General features: G+C 42.3%; 1 protein-coding gene across 1 annotated transcript in view; it reads right to left on the reverse strand.

The window, feature by feature from the left end:
* Positions 1-2,632: 2,632 nt before the first annotated feature.
* LOC144632789 (polycystin-1-like protein 2) overlaps positions 2,633-17,953 on the reverse strand; it is a 37,588-nt gene continuing 22,267 nt past the window's right edge. The window contains 12 exon segments of the mRNA XM_078491513.1: positions 2,633-4,241; positions 4,899-5,121; positions 6,120-6,288; positions 7,023-7,382; positions 8,208-8,434; positions 9,131-9,473; positions 10,109-10,381; positions 12,097-12,468; positions 13,390-13,605; positions 14,192-14,788; positions 15,581-15,844; positions 17,055-17,134. Of these exon segments, the coding sequence (XP_078347639.1) occupies positions 2,963-4,241; positions 4,899-5,121; positions 6,120-6,288; positions 7,023-7,382; positions 8,208-8,434; positions 9,131-9,473; positions 10,109-10,381; positions 12,097-12,468; positions 13,390-13,605; positions 14,192-14,788; positions 15,581-15,844; positions 17,055-17,134 (4,403 nt within the window). The 3' untranslated portion in view covers positions 2,633-2,962.

Below are 17,953 nucleotides of genomic sequence, written 5' to 3' on the forward strand. Positions count from 1 at the left end.
TTCGTGAATTACATGAAGATTTTGAAATTCAATGTGATATTTCTAACCGCTGCTCAATAGAATGATACCTCGTCGATTAGCGGCCTTTTTAGTTCTGAATTTTCTGCAATACCTCCGCATGGCCATAAATAAATTTCACAGTATCATCAACCGTCGGAATGTTATCGGCTGATGATATCCTCGACTCCATGTTAAAAACACTATAACAGCGTGACTATAACTCCAATTCCTCTGGATTCTAACTTTGCCTTCAGATAATATTGCGTGTAGAGACGACACAACAAGAACACATCTATCAGCCATGCAATTCAATGAGTTCCAAACGAATCGAATTGTGTTAAGTTATCAACGACTTGAATTGCCAAACCAGCGGGCAAAACACAAGGACAGTCGTTCTACTTAACGACTACAGCAGGCAGGGCGGCTTCCTGTTCCATTTCTTGTTTCTTGAAGTCCTCCGACAGTTGTAGCGAGGATTGCTGTACAGCTCTTTCGAACGCTAAACTCAAATCTCGTATTTTCTTTCAAAATTCGTTTTCTTCTCGTGTTAGTCAGCCCCAGCCTTCCCCTTTCTTTTACTGAGCAGACGCAGACGAACATTTATGCAGTGGGCATGCGCTACCGGATGTCGTGGATTTTACGACATCCGGTAGTCAGTGTTACCAGAGCCCTTCGTTTCGCCGACCACGTGACCAAAAGAAACGGAGGCTCTGGGAACGAGAATGTATACGGGGATACTGACTTGCAGCAGTGCAAACTAGAACTTCAGTTGTTCCTTCTTCCAAACAAGGTGAAGTCAATGGGGTACGATACCGCCCGATTCGGCATTCGGTATCACTCGCAAATCAAATGCTCTCAAACTCCTACTAGTGAGATTTACACACTTGGTAAGCTTGTGATTGTCATATTGACAGCTACCAACGCGGTCAGTAAGCGCTCCTTTGCGCATTAGAGTGGGTCAAATCAACCTGTCAGTGTTCAACAACAGGAGAGGCCAGGCTCAACTAGCCCCGTGCCTTTGCATGTCCACAAGGAATTGACAGATGCTATTAACAGTGGAGGTTGCCAATTTGCTTTCGTGAGACAACCACCAGCGCAGGCATTTGTTTGGAAATTTTTTAAAGTACAACCTCCAACGAAGTCTGTGTTGCCTCTAGGGAAACTCAGACAGTCTTAAATGACCAAGAACATACTATTAAAACTCAATTTGAATTGGTAATGAATGCCCTGGGGATGAATTAATGATATGCAATTAGTTGTATAAAGGGGAACACGTGTTATCCTTTGTGCACTCCACTCTAGTTCCAGACATCGAGATGTTGGTTGCCTCCCCACACCCTATCTGCATGTCATGAATAACAGTACTCAGGGCAGAATATATACAATCTTAAAAAATTCTTTCTGTAATCGGTTGTAAAGAAAAGAAACTGTTGACAATCAAATGATAAATTTTTAATGCTTTATTGTCATCTCATTTACAGAATCTTACGTTAATACGTACATGCGCTTGTGGTTTACTTTATTTTCATGAATTTTTCCTCGTCAGTTTTAACGGAATTTATACAAAGAAGATCCCCGTTGAGAGAATCAATAAAAAGAAACTCAGCAATGCCTCGTTCTCGCATTTTATACAACATACTGATTTTCTACACACAACAATTGTATTGCCTATGCAGTACAACAGCAAATGAACTAAACAACATGACTTAACGAATGTGCGAAAGCCGGAACTGCAATGCATTGCAAACTGATTGAATGCTACGATTTGTGTAGATAATACAATGTATTCACAAATAGTTTTTTTCTCTCTAGTCTTCGTTTCCCTTGACCAGAAGTCGGGAAACGAGCGACCATGAAAAGTTCTGGTTGGAAGTCGATTTTAAACTTTGCAATTCGTGCCATATCGGTTTTTCGCGTGAAATTTAAAGTGGAATTCCCTCGTCAGGTAATGAATTTTCCTATAAGTGGTTTTCACTGTCACACCGCGAAAAAATAAATTCAAAACTATTGAGTTAAAACAATTAAGAATATTACAGGTTGTAGAAAATTACTGTATAAACTACTTGTCCAAGTCTCAGGTCTGTACGTTATTCTGTACTCGAGTTATCCGCCAAAATGTTTCACGCAAATGTAGAGAGCACAGTATGGAAACGCCATGTTGGAGCCCAACTGTTTGGGCTCCAACATGATTTATCGAATCATGTTGACAGCCTTCTGGCGGCCATCAGCTTTGATCTCGTGTGGCGTAAAACTCCGAAATTCAAAATGCTCTATCTTAAAGACGGCGAATGCTATCGAGCTAAAAACTTTCAACAAGATATTTATTAAGGATAGCCAGTGAAGGATGAAAACTCAGGTGTCTTGCGATTCTGGGTTTTAGAATTTTGATGACGTCGCGTGAAAACCAAGAATAGAATTTCCGCATACCTATATAGCTAACTTTCAAGAGTATGGCTCGACGGACACTTTCGTTATACACTTCTGGCTTCTTTTTTTCCTTTTACCAATCAAAATCGACCCTGCAACGGAACTTTCGAGAGTCGCTCGTTTCGTCAAGCGTGGGTAGTAAGGGAAAAATATTCAGTCGAGGTACGAGATTGAGTTTAACTCAACTTATAAAAAAAAACAGTACTTTTCGATAAATCATTTATTCAAAGAAACGATGCTAAACCTGTCTATTTTTTTTCCATTCAGGGTCATCGCCAGCCTCATTCCCAAGTATTTTGGAGCAAGGTGAGAGCCATTTTCAATTTCAATGCGAGAGACTGAGGACTAGCTAGGTTACTGTAGACTAATTGATTCTTATAGGGCGATTGGTTGCTTGAGAAACCCTGCATCGGAAGGGGATTGAAATCAGTGCCAATTCTTAATTACAAAGTAAGTACGCGGCATATCGAACAAGTGATATCTTACACAAAAACCCAACCCTGGGGAGTCCCTTTTTAATATAAAGTTCCTTCCTTTAGCCGGTTTGCCCCTCAAGTAAATCAGCCTTAGAAACGGGTTTGCTTCCTTTGGAACTCACTCCCCCTCGCTTTCCTGCAACCTTGAATTTCTTCTCGGGGAAAAGCTCTTCATACAACACATCAGTTCGGTCAATAAGTTTTTCAAGTCGGTTCTCTAACTCTGACACTGTGTCCTCGTGCAGACCCGTGATCATGGCTGAGTGTCCGCGCTTTTTACCAATCAGATTCACGGCCTTGACACGCGAAGCTGCCGTGTCCCACAGCACCCTCCCTCGACTGTGAGGTCGCCGCGTCTTGCCGATCCCCGACCACAGCTTGAAGCGCTCGATGATGAAATCGACGATCTCGTACTCGTTCGACTGCTTGTCGTTGTCGCGTTTCACAACTTTGAAGGAATCTACCACGATGGAGAGGAACATGTTGATTAGCACAAACGACATCATGAACATGAACCCGAAGAAGAACAGCGGACCAAGAATGCGATTGGTGTCCCGCATCTCAAAGTAAGCCGTCCTCCCCAACATCAGGCTCAGGAGCGATGTGAGGGAGGCGACGATGCTACGGTAGCTGTGCAGGACGGGTCCGAATACCAAAGACGCGACCAGAGTGAATGCGGTGAAGACGATGCCCCATATGATACTAAACATCAGCAATGGGTAGTAAGCGTACTTGAGCGTGGAGGACAGAAGAGAAAACCGCTTGTTAAATCGGAGAAGTTTGTTCAGCTTTATGTTCGCAAGGAGGACAATGATAGCCAAGACGAACGTATAGGTCTCGTCCCAGTACCCCGCGAACTGGAAGCTCTTGAAATTGAATGGATCGTGTCGCACTAGATCCAGGACATTTCTGATTGTGAGCGCGCGGTAAACATACAGCGCAATGGCTGCGAAGGTGAACAAGATGATGGCTAACTCCACGCAATTCCAGAACTCTTTGAGGTAAGCTTGGATACCGGTTTTATAAATGTGCTTGACTTCGCGATACAAGAAAAACAGGATAAACATCACAAATATGCTCTCGCACGCCAGCACCAAGAACATGGTGTTGTCCGTAAAGTCGTAAAGGCGCGCGGTCTGGATACTAGTGTGGGGTATGACGCCACCAGTGGCGGGAAATTCTGCCACGAGCGTCACAATACAGAACAGGTTTGACTGGGCGTTGTATATAGTGAACTCGGTCAATACAGCGCGTGTGTGACGTTCAACCCAAATATTGTCCTGAAGTTTTTCTAGTCGGTCGTGGTTTTCCATCCCAGGTTCGAGAACAATCACGTAGCTGTAAAAAGAAAAATAACAAAAATCATGCAACTGAATGATGAATCAAAACATGAATTTTCTTGGTAGAAAAGCAAAATCTCTCTCTTTTAATGACTGTAATGTGCTTGCAAATAAAACTTCTCTTTTTTTATAAGTGCTTTTAAGTGCGCTTGTACTTGTACTGTACTAGCTCGCACTGATCACATAAAAAGTCACAAAACAAAATGAAATTTCCAACAAAAACTCCAGTTCGCTAAAATTGTGAAACTTAGTTTTTGTCATTTCTTGTTTTAGTTTCTGTTTAGGTCAAGTTATAGTTAGCTGTCTTAAACATTAGCAAGGAACTAAATTTAATCATTCTTCTGTATCTTCTTAAATGTTCCATTATTCTCTACTTGGTCGCGAAAATTTCATTCCAAATTAAAATGTCGTTATTCTCTTACAACCTATGTAAATATCTCAATAATCCCCTCCAATATTTTCTCTTCCATCTAATATAGAAAACTCTTTATCGCTCAGAATGGCCCTCTAAGAATCATTACACAGCTCTTGTTGCTTAGCAGCCATACACCAATCGCTCATGCTGTTTCTGAAGTAGTAATTCTCCTTACTGATCAGTATGTATTCTTTCACTAATAGTTAGGAGAATTTGTCGATAAATCAACACAGTACTAACCCTCCTCCGCTGTAAGTGTTGAGCTGGGCCCAGAAGGGGTACCCATCAAGCTGTGTACCGTTCTGATATCGCCATTGCATGTCATCCCACGATATTTTCGTGTCGTATGTAGTGATGTTTTGCCAGCCCTCTGTGTAATCATTCTTGTCGTCCTTAGTTATGAAATATTCACCGTAGCACTCGTTAGTGATGCCATACACCTCCGTTGGAACTTTACAGGACTCTAAAAGAAATGAAAATTCCCGGCGTGAGCTGACTGGTCATTTTAGATGTTAAGCTGGTAGCGCAATGCATTCTACGGCAAAACGGGCCGAGTGCTGTTAATTCTATCCGACTTCCAAATAGATCCAGTAGAAAGATCGACAACATTTCCTCGTCCACGACCAACGCCAAACCACTCACTTTCATGGAAAAACGGTAAATGGCAGACCCCAAAGTGGGATTTGCGGGAAAACGAACCCTCAATTGAAAAGTGCCGTTCGCAGGAAAATCATGTGAACGTGATGCTAAAGGATGGTATAATTATTTGACAGTATGTATTAATATTCTTCAGTTGTAATTATTCTTGTTTATTTTTTGTTGATTGTTACTTCTTTTCTGTTTCAGTTTGTCTAGCTACGAATCAAAACTATTATTTGCTCTTCGATTTTTAAAAAGATTATCAGGAAAAAATTTAACATGACATGGCGAAAAAGCTCCTTTAAAGCCGGCTTCCATCAAAACAGAACAAGTGGATGGCGGTCGTTTGAGTATTTCAACGGCTCCCTACTCGTTATAAACAGTATAGACCACCTGACAGAACGACAAATTAATGTGGTCGCTTAAGAGAGGTAGGGAGCATGTGCGCCATTCCACCGGCACTGATAGGATAGATGATGATAAGAGAGGTGGTGGCAGAAAAAAAAAATTCCGTTTACAAAAAATACTGTTGACTCCTTTCGCTTATAAGACTCGGAAGATGATATCCATTTAAAAGATGGTCTCTTATCTAGTATTTTCGCCACTGTCTAGACTCTCTCAAAGTCGTTTGCTTTTCGTTTCCGGTTTGGTAGAACTCTCGCTTCTTGCGCTCTGATCGGGTGAGCTCGACTTGTGGGCAAGTCTAGCCACTGTCTTGCGCCATCGGGACGAGCAGTGTGCGGGCTTCTTTCCCGAACAGCGGCTAGAAATCGAGCTTCTCTTATTGGTTTAACTCTTTGTGGCATTCAGTGACAAACTAACCTTTCTTTATCCTGATTAGCCTCATTCTTGCTCCTCCTACCATCTGACTGTACCCATCAGCCATGAACCCGTCAGGTTTTCTTAGTTTGCCATTGTACCATGTCGTTGGAAACAAGCCATCTAATAACTCCGTGCGAGTCCAGTTCCAAAACTCCTCCTGGCTGGTTATCTGTTCAGAAAACACAAATTACTGTGAGTTTTCAAGAAATTATGTAAGAGCGGCATTTCCATGATGAACACCGCGAAACAATTTCTTAATAAGACCACGTTCTACAGACACAAAGCCTGCAATGCAAGGAGCGAATCAGCCAAGTGAAGGCGGTGAAGCTAATAAATCTTCCGTGCAGCATGTGTACGTCACCAATCAGACCAAAACAGCTTCACCATTTAGCACCTTTTGCTGAACAAGAAAGCAGTTACATACTTCAAATAGCTTTCAAAAATAAATGAGCCCCTCCCTGGGGCTCCATGTTTCTTTGTTCCCAAAAGAATTTCCCTTGTTTTCCCTCATTGCCTAAAAGTGTTTTATCGATTTTTGTGATCCCTGTACCCTAAAATATCTGAAACACAGCTTTTGTTTCCCAGCTTTATTTTTCTTTTGTTTCCTTGTTCCCAATTATATTATTTTATAACCATGTTCGCTTGTTCCCTGAGACCACTGGAAGGGGCTCATGAATTTAAAAAACGTATTCAAACGACATTGGCGTCACTCTGCGATCAAATCCTTGAATTCTCTCAACCTCGCCCGTTAAAACCTTTAGGAGTCGCGAGAGTACGGGATAATTGTATATGCATGCAAGTTATTCTCTTGCCTGGATACAGTCCCCTATGTACGGCGAGACATAGACAGTCCAGATGTCGGACAACAGTGGGTACAATGTACGCAATGCAGCTAATACTCACATTGGAAAACCTACTGCCCATCTCGTTGAAAAGGTTTTTAGTCTGGCGGAAGGCCATCTGGTCGCGGTGAGTATAAGCGATCATCAGCAACAGCGCAAGAAACACATAGAAGGTGACGATCTCGCGGATAACAGAGTACATCTTTCGTTCCTTCATTCTCGCCGCTCTCATAGCGATCAGCCTTGCTTGGTCAGGTGGGAGAAGTTTAGGTTTCTTGCTCCTCGTCTCTCCTGGATTCGCGCCGGACTGCTGGATGAATTCTTCGTCCTCGGCTAGTTGGAGTGCTTCCTCTGTTATTTCAAATTCACCTTTGTCGGGTTTTTTGACAACCAGGGCAAAGAACACTGCCAAACCTAGTACCTAAGATCACAGTGCACAACATTTAGTTACTTGTTGAGTTTCTCAGTTTTTTTCTATTTGCTACATTCTAAATCAAATATAAGATGGTTTTCCCATGTCCTATTAGAAAATAATGCTTTTTTGAGGTCTAGAAAAGCGGCTGAATGCCCTCACCTGACGGCTCGGGAATCCACAGGCGGCTTTTCTAGACCTCAAGTGCGCATTTTTTTTATGGTAAACCATAGGTTATTGTTTGGTTATTCGTAATCCATGTTTGCTCCATTAGGTCTGTAAATTTTGTATCAAGAGATTTTGTCTGGACTTTTTACTCTCGATGTTTCTCGTTTTTCTCTCCCAATCATCGATTGAATCTCCGATATGTCATTCTATAAACCTTAGAAAGCTGTCAATTGTTCTATATTATTACAGAACATATTTATACTAACAATCGCCTCGCTTGCCTATGGTGAATTTACTTATCACATAACGGGAAAAAGGAACCAATCAAGGGACTATCTTGCCCGATGTGTCCTGCTAGAAAAATTGCGTCCTTCATGCCGTATAATAAATCCTTTACTGACTAAACATATTCAGGCCTCGTTCTTTTCTTTGTGCGTAATTGGACCTGGACAACGTCTCAGTCAAATAAAAATGCCAAACAGGACATGGCCAATACAGTCAACTCCCACAGTGACTATAGCAGATACCTTCGGGACCACGATTTGGGGTCCGCAATAGAGAAAGTAGCGGGATTTTTTTGGTGTCCGTAAGTCTGTAAGGCGGGAGTTGACTGAATACAGCCATCTCGACTTTAAGCTTGGTCAATAAACCACTGATTGTGCATACCTTAAGTGGCTGTGTGATGAACACATCCTGCACGAATGAGACACACGACGAAAACAGCCACTGAAGAGATCTGATGTTTCCAAACTCCATACCGTAAAAAATGACCACCACAGCAGACCCAGTCGTGAAAACGAAAAGGAAAAACCAGGCCACATACATGAAGTAGTAAGGCAAAGTGTTCCTCTTTTTGAACCACAACAGCAAACGGCGTGCGCGGGATGTAGGAGCTGGAAAAATGATAAAACAACATGAGCATTAACTTATAAGTGGTTTTAACTGTCAGGCAACTGTCAGGCAACTGTCAAGCCGCGAAAAAATAATTCAAAAACTATTGAATCAAAAAAATCAAGAATACAACAGGTTTTAGAAAATTACTAGATAGTCTACTTGTCCAAATCTCAAGTCTGTACGGTTGTCCATACTCGCGTTATCCGTCAAATTGTCCCACACAAATTTAGAGAGCACAGTATGTAGACGCCATGTTGGTTCCCACGTCTATGGGCACCAGTATGGCGGCTGGAAATCAATGAAAACATCTGGAGTCACGGTTTACTTTTGCTATAAAAAGGGTCAGTTCACCATCATAAACAAGAATACGTTCCCATAAACACTTTTTGCCAAACCTCGACTATTCAGATTGTTAAAAATTACAGGATGAGAATATCTTTATCAGCATACGTGACAGCCTTCTGGCGGCCATCTTGATGTCGTGTGGAGTGAAACTCCGAAATTCAAAATGTTCTATCGGAAAGACGGCTGGTGTTATCGAGCTAAAAACGTTCAACAAGATATTTATTACAGCCAGTGAAGGATAAAACTTCGGGCGTCTTCACTTGCAATTCTGGATTTTAGAATTTTCCTGACGTCACGTGAAAACCACGAATATTGTGGAGGCCGGAATACGAAAGGCAACCCGTTCTTACTTATCTCGTATGTTGTGCTGAGCCTGCGATCTATAAGCAGCGGACTGTCGGTAAAACTTGCACGGTCCACGTCAGTGTGTACGTCATTGATTGACAGCCGTGTCCTGTTGTTCTTTTCCCGCGAGGAATCCAAGCTGTTGTTAGATCCTTTAGCAGACTCGTCCGACGATTCTTTTAGGTGATTATAGTTTTCTAGATTCTCTTGAGTGAACGACAAAGCGGGCGCCGATGGCTGTTGCCTTTTGGGTTTGATTTTAGGCTTGGGGCGAACGTTGCGAAATATCTGAACCACAATCAAGTTGATAGGAAAGACAATAAGGCTTGAGATGATCCCTACGAGTACCTGTACAGATAAAAAACGGCAGAAAAAACACATGCACATTACATTGTCGGTGGTTGACATCGAGCAATAGTACGTAAGTCAGCTTGTATTGCGTTCTTTGTTAATTTGCACAAAGCAAGTTTATTGAGAAGTATTTCTTCAAAAAGCGAGCCAAATCAGTTGTCACAATAACTGATAGCTATGCCACAAGGATGCAGCCTACTCTAAAAGTATAGCACAGCTAAAGGAGCAATAAAGGTACACAACTAGAGAGCCGGCCAATGGAGGTGAACATTGGCCAGTTCCCTCTATGAGACGCGCCTGCAGGGAATCATGGTAGTTGTATTGTGCAAAACATGCACGAGATCTTGGTAACGATAAATACAACTACCATGGCTCCCCTGCAGGCGTGTCTCATAGAGGGAATTGGCTATGCCGAAGCCAGGAGAGAGGACATAATTTAGGGCCACTAAAGGCACACAATCAAAGGGAGGGTAAAAGTGGCATAATTTAGAGGCCAACAGAGGTCCAAAATTAGCCAGTAAGACATAATGAAGAGGCGATTGGAGAGGCACAAATCAATTTAAGGGCAAGAAATAAAGTTTTAAATTTTTACTCGGAAGGAAACGTTTCAGTATTGAAGCGCAGGAAATTACCTGATTCCAAGTAAATACAAGCGTGCCAACTTGCTGCACGTTCGCAGGATCATCTTGTCTGTCATAGTACATACCGCTGGCCATCATCGACATGAACAGCAGGCACAGGCAACAGGACAGGCGCTGTACTCGCGTGAAACGGCTATTGGCTGGACGAGCAAGGACTGAGAACCACAAGTGACTGTCGCTAAGGTTACGGCGAGTTCTAGCAACGAACAGATGACCAAACTCCGTGAGTTCTGCTTTGCTGGCCAGCGGTACAAGGCGTTCTACCTGCAAAACATAAAATAATATTATTTAGTTGGAACGCAGTTTCTGGAAACGAACTTTATTATCGGAATCACCTGCCGAGTACTCCCGCAACAGGCCATTTCCGAGTTACCATTTGCCTCTATTTCAAAACGAGTCTACGTGCGAAACCATTCATATGAAAATGAGTTTCACCTACAGGTCCATTTTCATTCAAATCAAACTCATTTTCATTTGAATGGTTTTGCATGTAGACTCGTTCTTAAACAGAGGCAAAAAGTAACTCGGAAATGGCCTATTGTTACGCCAGCATGGCGTCATGAGGGCAGTTGCCTAGCAACTGCGCTGATAAAACATTGCAGGCTCAGATAATTATCGGAGACGGATTAATGGAAGTACCGATTTTTGTCTTTAACTGGTATTTGTATATTTGCATACGGATTCAAATCAAGACCAAGTATACTTGTGCTTTCATTTGCTAAATTTGAAGAAGACAAACATCACTTAGCAACGTCTATGAAGAAAACAATTTTAAACTGCGGTTTTAACAAAACAGCCTTTAAACATGTTTTAGCTTTGGTGTGAGTGGGGTATTTTTAATAGCCTGGCTCCAGTTGTTCAAAGAGTGGATAAAGCTATCCCCCGCTCCGGACAAATCACTATCCTGTGACTAGCGAGGTTGGTTTTGTATAACAGTTACTGGATAGCGATTTACCACCACTGGATAGCGATTTACCCGGTGGATAGTGTTATCCAGCCTTGAAAAACTGGGCCCTGAACTTAAGCTGTTTTTTTCTGCTCACAAAACCAGAGAAGACGACTGAAATTCAGACCCGGGAGCTGCTCAGGTATGTTTTGGGTGGGTATGTGCAACCTGGACCTCCAAAGTGATACCCCGTTCTAGAAACAGTTCTTTTTGACTGCTGATGATTTGAAACTTTCGTGCTTTCAAAATATCATACCCCGTTCTAGAAGTCTAGAATCTCGATCAAAGTCTCTTCGAGATATCGACGTATAGATGAGTCGAAGGATCCGTGATTGCTCGAACTATCATACAGGAACTCGCGGAGGAAAGCGCGCGGGCGCCGGACACAATCCACAACACAAAAACAGTGACACGACACTACGAGGACGAGAGGAAGGAGCGAAAAGATGACAGCAAATGCGCGACGCTGGGACGAGATGAAGGAGACGCCGTCATGGAGGCCGAGACGAGAGGAAAAAACGGAATGACACGGGAGAAACGGACACGACACTCAAGCTGCGGCAGCCGGCGAGGGGGAATCAAGACAGGAAACAAAAGCCACAAACAGGAATGGAAGAGAACAAGGGTGACTGAATCACTCGAACTGCGAACATCGCATGAAAGCCGATCATGCAACATGCCCCGCGATGAGTGCAGTGACTAGGAAGATCGCCAAGACACACGTGCGGAGAAGAAAGCACATGTCCAAATTGTCGGAATGTGAAGTCACGCCAGAAAGAAGTGATCACCACAGCGGAAGAAGGATAAAACAGTCGAGAAAAAGCGAGAGACAAAATGTGGATCAATGCACTAACCCCATCTACCATTTTTGCGTAAACAAGCAAAAACGTCGAAAAAATGGATACCCCGTTCTAGATCAGTAGCCTAAAATCACGACCCCATTGGGCGCCACATACCGGTATAGGTATTTTGGAAGAGTATCCTCCCCCCCCCCCCCCCCTCCGCGAATTCAGGCCACTTTAAATCATCTTACCTGTCCATCTTCCTCGTCAACAGCCAGCCATCTGTTACAGATGAAGTAATAACGCTCATCAGTCTGCAGATCGATCACCATGATGCGGCTTAAGAACCACGACCCGCCGGTGTTATCATGCCAGATCCGTATGTACTGAATAGTCCCCAGGTCAAACGGCGTGGTGAGGAGGAACGTGTCTTGGCTGCCACGTTGAAATGGATTCCTGTCGGGATCCTCCAGCGCCCTCGCTTCGCTGTCTTGCTCGTCACCGTACATAATAATACTGACTTTCGACTTGGAGCCGGCGTTTCGACGCATGCCCGTCCAGAGGGTCAACTCGTAACGGTACGGGTCTGTGGGATCATTGTCCCGCAGCGGGCAAACACCAACCTGAAAGGAAAGGGCCTCTGTGTGAGTGCCTTTAAAAGGGTAGTATCACGAGAAGTCTCCTTAGCTTTTTTAGTAAACTATGATAGAATTATGAAGGTACACTTAAGGCGGATTTCTACTGACGCGTAATTTTTTACGTGCGTTAACGTGCGTGGAAAAAATTAAGAGACATTCACGCAAGTTAACGCACAAAAATTATGCGACAGTGGAAATCCACTCTAAGTGATCAACCACATAACCCTTGAACAACAAAAGAGAGGCAAAAATTGATTCTCCAAGATGTGAATAAACGCAATCAATGGTTTTAAAGTGGCTTTTTGTCAAGTAACACTGTCAAACTTGAAAACGTTGGCTCGACTTTTTCAAGTTTTAGGCCACTTCTGTCCTATCCGTCCGTAGCTAAACCACCTTTTAACAACAGTTCCTGACTAGTACAGTACGTTTTAGCAATGCCAGGCCACTACTAGTGGATTTCTAATTCATACCAACACCTTCATTGCACTTTCAAGTAGCACTAAATTATGGTGACTCTAGCATAACTTGTGATGCGATCATTTTTGCGCGTTTCAATAGTTCTTGTTTTAATTTCCAGCTTTAAACAATTTTTTAGCGTTATGAAGCGCTTCGGTCGTTGACTCTCTGTTCAGGTAATCATTCTATTCCGATATCCAAGTAAATCTTCTCTCAGTAATAGAATAGACAAGTAACCAAAAATATAGAATGCAAGGTACCCGGAAATATAAAACTATCAGGTACCCCCAAAGCATAAAACATAAAACCTACAGGTACCATGTAGCTTATAGCATGTAGTCGCAGAAAACTGAGACAAAGTCACCATAAGAATATTATGGAGATTAACGAACGAAAAAGCCCTCCCTTCTGGGTATTTCTAGTGCCCAGTCCCTCGGCGGTCAGACTTACCTTGATGACGTCAGCTCTGTCTTTTCTTCTTGCCCAAATAAGGCCCAAGCAATAAACTGAGAAGATGACAGCCACAAACACGAGCATCGCATATCCTTCTTGCAGCTTGGCGAGTGTCGGGGGGCCAATGGGGTTAGGTTTCACATTGAGAGAACCATAAAACGTGGCATGGTTGCACTGACACTGCGTGGCCTGGATACTAGTTTTCTCGCCCACCTAACGGGAAAAAATTGTGAACACGAAAGTGTTTTAAGTGCGACTGAAAAGTTGTTGATAAGATAGAGAGCGTACAAGAACCGATTTTTTATTTATCTCGTGCGAGTTTTTGGCGTGGTTTAAAATCTACATTTCCACTTGTTTTAAGCTGTGCATTATCAAGTCACGGTGCATTTGGGAAGTTTGAAGAGCACTCGAGAAGCTAGAGTTGCTTTCGGCTATCGCCTTGAGCAATTCGTACGCTTCTTTCGTGCTCTCCAAACTTCTGGCGTGCACCATAACTCGATAGTGAACGCTAAAGCATGAACCAACAGGCCATTTTCGAGTACCCTTTGCCTCTGTTTTAAAACAAGTCTACGTGCAAAACCATTCATATAAAAATGAGTTTCACCTACAGGTCCATTTTCATGCAAATCAAACTCATTTTCATTTGAATGGTTTCGCACGTAGACTCGTTTTGAAGCAGAGGCAAAAGGTAACTCGAAAATGGCCTGATGTTAAATTAGGGAATGAAAAGAGGTTGGTAAGGTATAAGTGAGGACAATGTCGCATGTAAAAACTAAAAGTGGAAGAATAATTTTCTCACCTTACAACCTTCTTCAAGCCATTTTCCCTCTTCCATTCCCCAATACATGCACCGTACTGGATAAATGGCAACCGTATAATTCACGCGCACAGCACGTGATTTGTTACCAGACCCCTCCCCATCTGCAAACGGCTCCGTTACCAGGACAGTCAAGTTGAAATAAACTGGTCTTGCAGGTAGTTTCCAAGCCATGTACGTAAAACTGTCGACTTTGCGGAAAGGTGATGGCACTTCTTCGTCCTTAAACGTTGGCGAGAATCTGAGTTTGTACTCGCGAGAAGGACTTGCTTCAAAACTGATGTGGAGAATCGTTGTTAAAGTTTCGTTGCGCTCTGGTTTTACGTAAACTAGCAGTGGTTCGTATGGGGTGTCAGGAGGTAGCTGGAAACGATGGCTGTGGTTAGTGCCCGCCTTGAATTCCTCGCTGTATCTTTCAGACACACTTGCTAAATCAGTTGGTATGTTGATTTCGAGATCTTCTGCGAGATCTTCAATTTTGACTTCATGGACTCCTTGCTTTAGCGCGAAGCCTTGTGCCTGGTCAATGTAAGGTGAACTTTTGGCGTCCGAGAGAAAGATATTCTTCAATGAGGTATACTAAACAGGAAAAGGAAAATGATTTATTCAGTTTTCAAGTCTCCTTGCAAAACGCCATGCATTTTCATCAATAGTCAGTTCTGATTAGTTGCTGTCACATCAACAAAGACGATATTACCTTGATGATAATTTTTCTAATTCTCATCACTCGTATCTTTCCTAAGGAAGTAACCGTGTTAGGGGAAATGACATGTTCATCAACTATTTGTTTACTTAGTACAAAACGTTCTACACGCGTTGCGGACTTATAATACTAAAAAATAAATAAATAAACAACAGCCTCCATTTGGCGCAAAAATATACACTGATATTTGCACTGGACATTGAATAAATAAACTTCAATGACTTTAACTGTTTCTCGAAGATCACGGTATCTGTTCGCTTCTCGGAAAAGATACCGTGATCTTCGAGAAACAGTTAAAAGTTCAAGGACAAATATCAGTGGATAATTTTGAAGTCAAATTGAGCGTTTTGTATTTACTATCCTGCAAATATTTTTACGCAAGGTCGCTCATTTTGGAAGACCTTTTCTCTAAGGTTTTAAATGTAAAAGCAATTCTATCGGCGTTCAAAAATGTTGCAAGTCTTATGAAAATGTTCAGGTCTATTCAATTTATCAATTTACTTGGAATGAAAACTTAACATGCGAACGTAAATTACAAAGTTTGAAAACTGGGGAATATCACTTGGGATATCATCTGATATTATCCAGTTTTGGTCGTATCACGTGACGTGTTCAGACCAATCACGAGCGCGAAAAATGTTTGGTGGATTATAATCCGTGATATTTACCTGTACGTCAATAGGATCATTCGTTAGATTTCGCACGACATTATTTGGACGCGGTAGGTTTACTCGCACTGTAGAGCCATCCTGGATGGTATACGCTGAAGTGTTGAAAGCGTCTTTACGAGATCGCTTCAGATTCATAAAAAACGCGTTTGTTTTTACTACTGTTTCTCCTTCTTCGGCAACTCTCTTCTTCTGAATTGCTGCGCTGACGAGGTTAATTGCGTTTAAGGTTTTATCTACCACTTTCTTCGACTCTTCGGCATCCTAAAATCACATAAAATGAAAGGTAAAGTTACGAAATGATTCTCGCAATTTTTTGTTTAAAAGGGTTTTAATGTCAACCTGTGTTTTTGCGTTACTAGGGCGATGCTTTGGCGGGGATGCTTGTCGAAAAATGTGCAATAAATCCCCGAAAGAACACCAATCCGGGTGTGGCACAAAAACCAGACAAAAAACAAGATTTAAAGTGACTTAGATGAGGATAAAGACACTATCAACGAATGCATTAATCTTTGAAGAAGTTTTTATGATTTCATGCCTGATCGATCTAAAACACCAAACGTGTGGAAGCTTTAATGATACCCTGATAGCTACCCAGGTTTGATACGGGGAGGCTCCGCCCCGAGGTCCAACCCCTTACCCTTTTATATACCATTTTGACAGAAAAGGCACCCCTTTCGTATACCTTTTATTGAAAAAGGTACCCCTTTCACATACCTAAATGACATTACATATACCCTGAATATACATAAAACAGGAAGTCTTATTCTCATTTTTATGTGGCGTTTAATAAATTAAAATGATACAGCCATAAAGTGCGTCTGTTCGAAATATTTTAATTAAAGGCCCCTTTAAATACCTAAATGACAGATTTCCCTACCCTTTCATATACCTAAACTTGTGAAATTCCTACCCTTTTATATACCTGAAGCGTGAAAAAGGTACCCCTTTCGGGCGGAGCCTCCCTGTATAGGCCATTATATGGAGTGCCCCCCGGGATAGGTAAAGACATTGGCGTTCTGTATTAAACACTCTCAGTACTACCAACAATTTACTCCCTAAAAAGTGACGGCGAGCATTGCCACCTCGTTCACCTGAAGGTGCACCACCTGGGGCTTTACTTTGCTTTACCCAGTGTGTTTCAACTGAAGCCGAATTAATACACTGGGACTGCATATTGAGAGCCATGAAGGGAGTTCAAAATCGCATTTTCCTGCCCAAATTTAGCCCAAATCCTATTTCCCAGCACATTGTTTTCCCAAGTTTCCCAGATCCTAGTCCCAGTTCCATTGTTGTTTGTGATTTCCAGTCCCAGTGACCCAAATCCCATTTTCCCTGCAGTGAAAATTTTCCCAAATGCCAGTTTCCATTTTACCCATTCAGGCCACTCCATATTTTAGTATCACGCGGGTGCCTGCGAGGAGAAGTGTGAATTTTACAATCAAGATGGCGGTTGAAGAACTAATTAAATTACCTGTTGATTTTTCAGAGAACTGATTCGAAACGACCAGGCACGTGGTGGAGGAGCGGTGGTCGGGAAAATATCCTTGAGAGCTAAGGGATGAAATGACAACGAGTCAAGAAAATAACACATATCACAACTATGAAACAGCGATTGAAAAAATTGAATTCATTTCAAAGACAGCTTGCTATGCTCTTAGGAAAGACATGAGCATCACATTTTGTCAGAGGGAGCCCTAAAATCCCATCCCCTCCCCCTCACCTCCTCACACACATTTGGATTGTGCGGGATATACCGTATTTATTCGAATAAGCGCGCACCCAAAAGGTATGAAAAGTTAATAAGCGCCCAGCCTCGAATAAGCGCCCGCCCCCCACCCCACCAAAAACTGAAGTGCACAAGATGAGTATTGATTATTGAAATTGACTTAGTACTACTAAGAAGACTTCCCCCATGACCGAGTTTTCATAGTATTTTACAGAAACTTTCAATGAACAGTTAAAATTCTGCTTTGGTACATCTTCACGTTTAGTTATTATTTATTGTTTTGTTACGAAAATAAACTTACTATTTGCTGAAAATCGCGAACATTTAATAAGCGCCCAGCCTCGAATGAGCGCCCACCTCGAAAAAGCGCCCACTCTCAAGGTCCAAAAATTTAATAAGCGCCCAGGGCGCTTAATCGAATAAATACGGTACGCTTGTGGCGTGGCCTTTGGGTGTGCTCGTCACGCAAGCTAGCTTCAGGTGAAGAAGTGATTGCGTGACGCACCGCAAAAAAGTTGTTAGTATTCGCTGCAATATTAACCTGACACGTCTCCAAACATTTGTTATAGAACTAATTGGGGGACATTTGTCTGAAATTTGGTCCGTAGAGTCTCGATGGCTGTTTTACGTTTGTTTGCTTTTAT

This window comes from Oculina patagonica, chromosome 12, assembly GCF_052425735.1.
Source record: "Oculina patagonica isolate OP01 chromosome 12, crgOcupat, whole genome shotgun sequence".
Lineage (NCBI taxonomy): Eukaryota > Metazoa > Cnidaria > Anthozoa > Scleractinia > Oculinidae > Oculina > Oculina patagonica.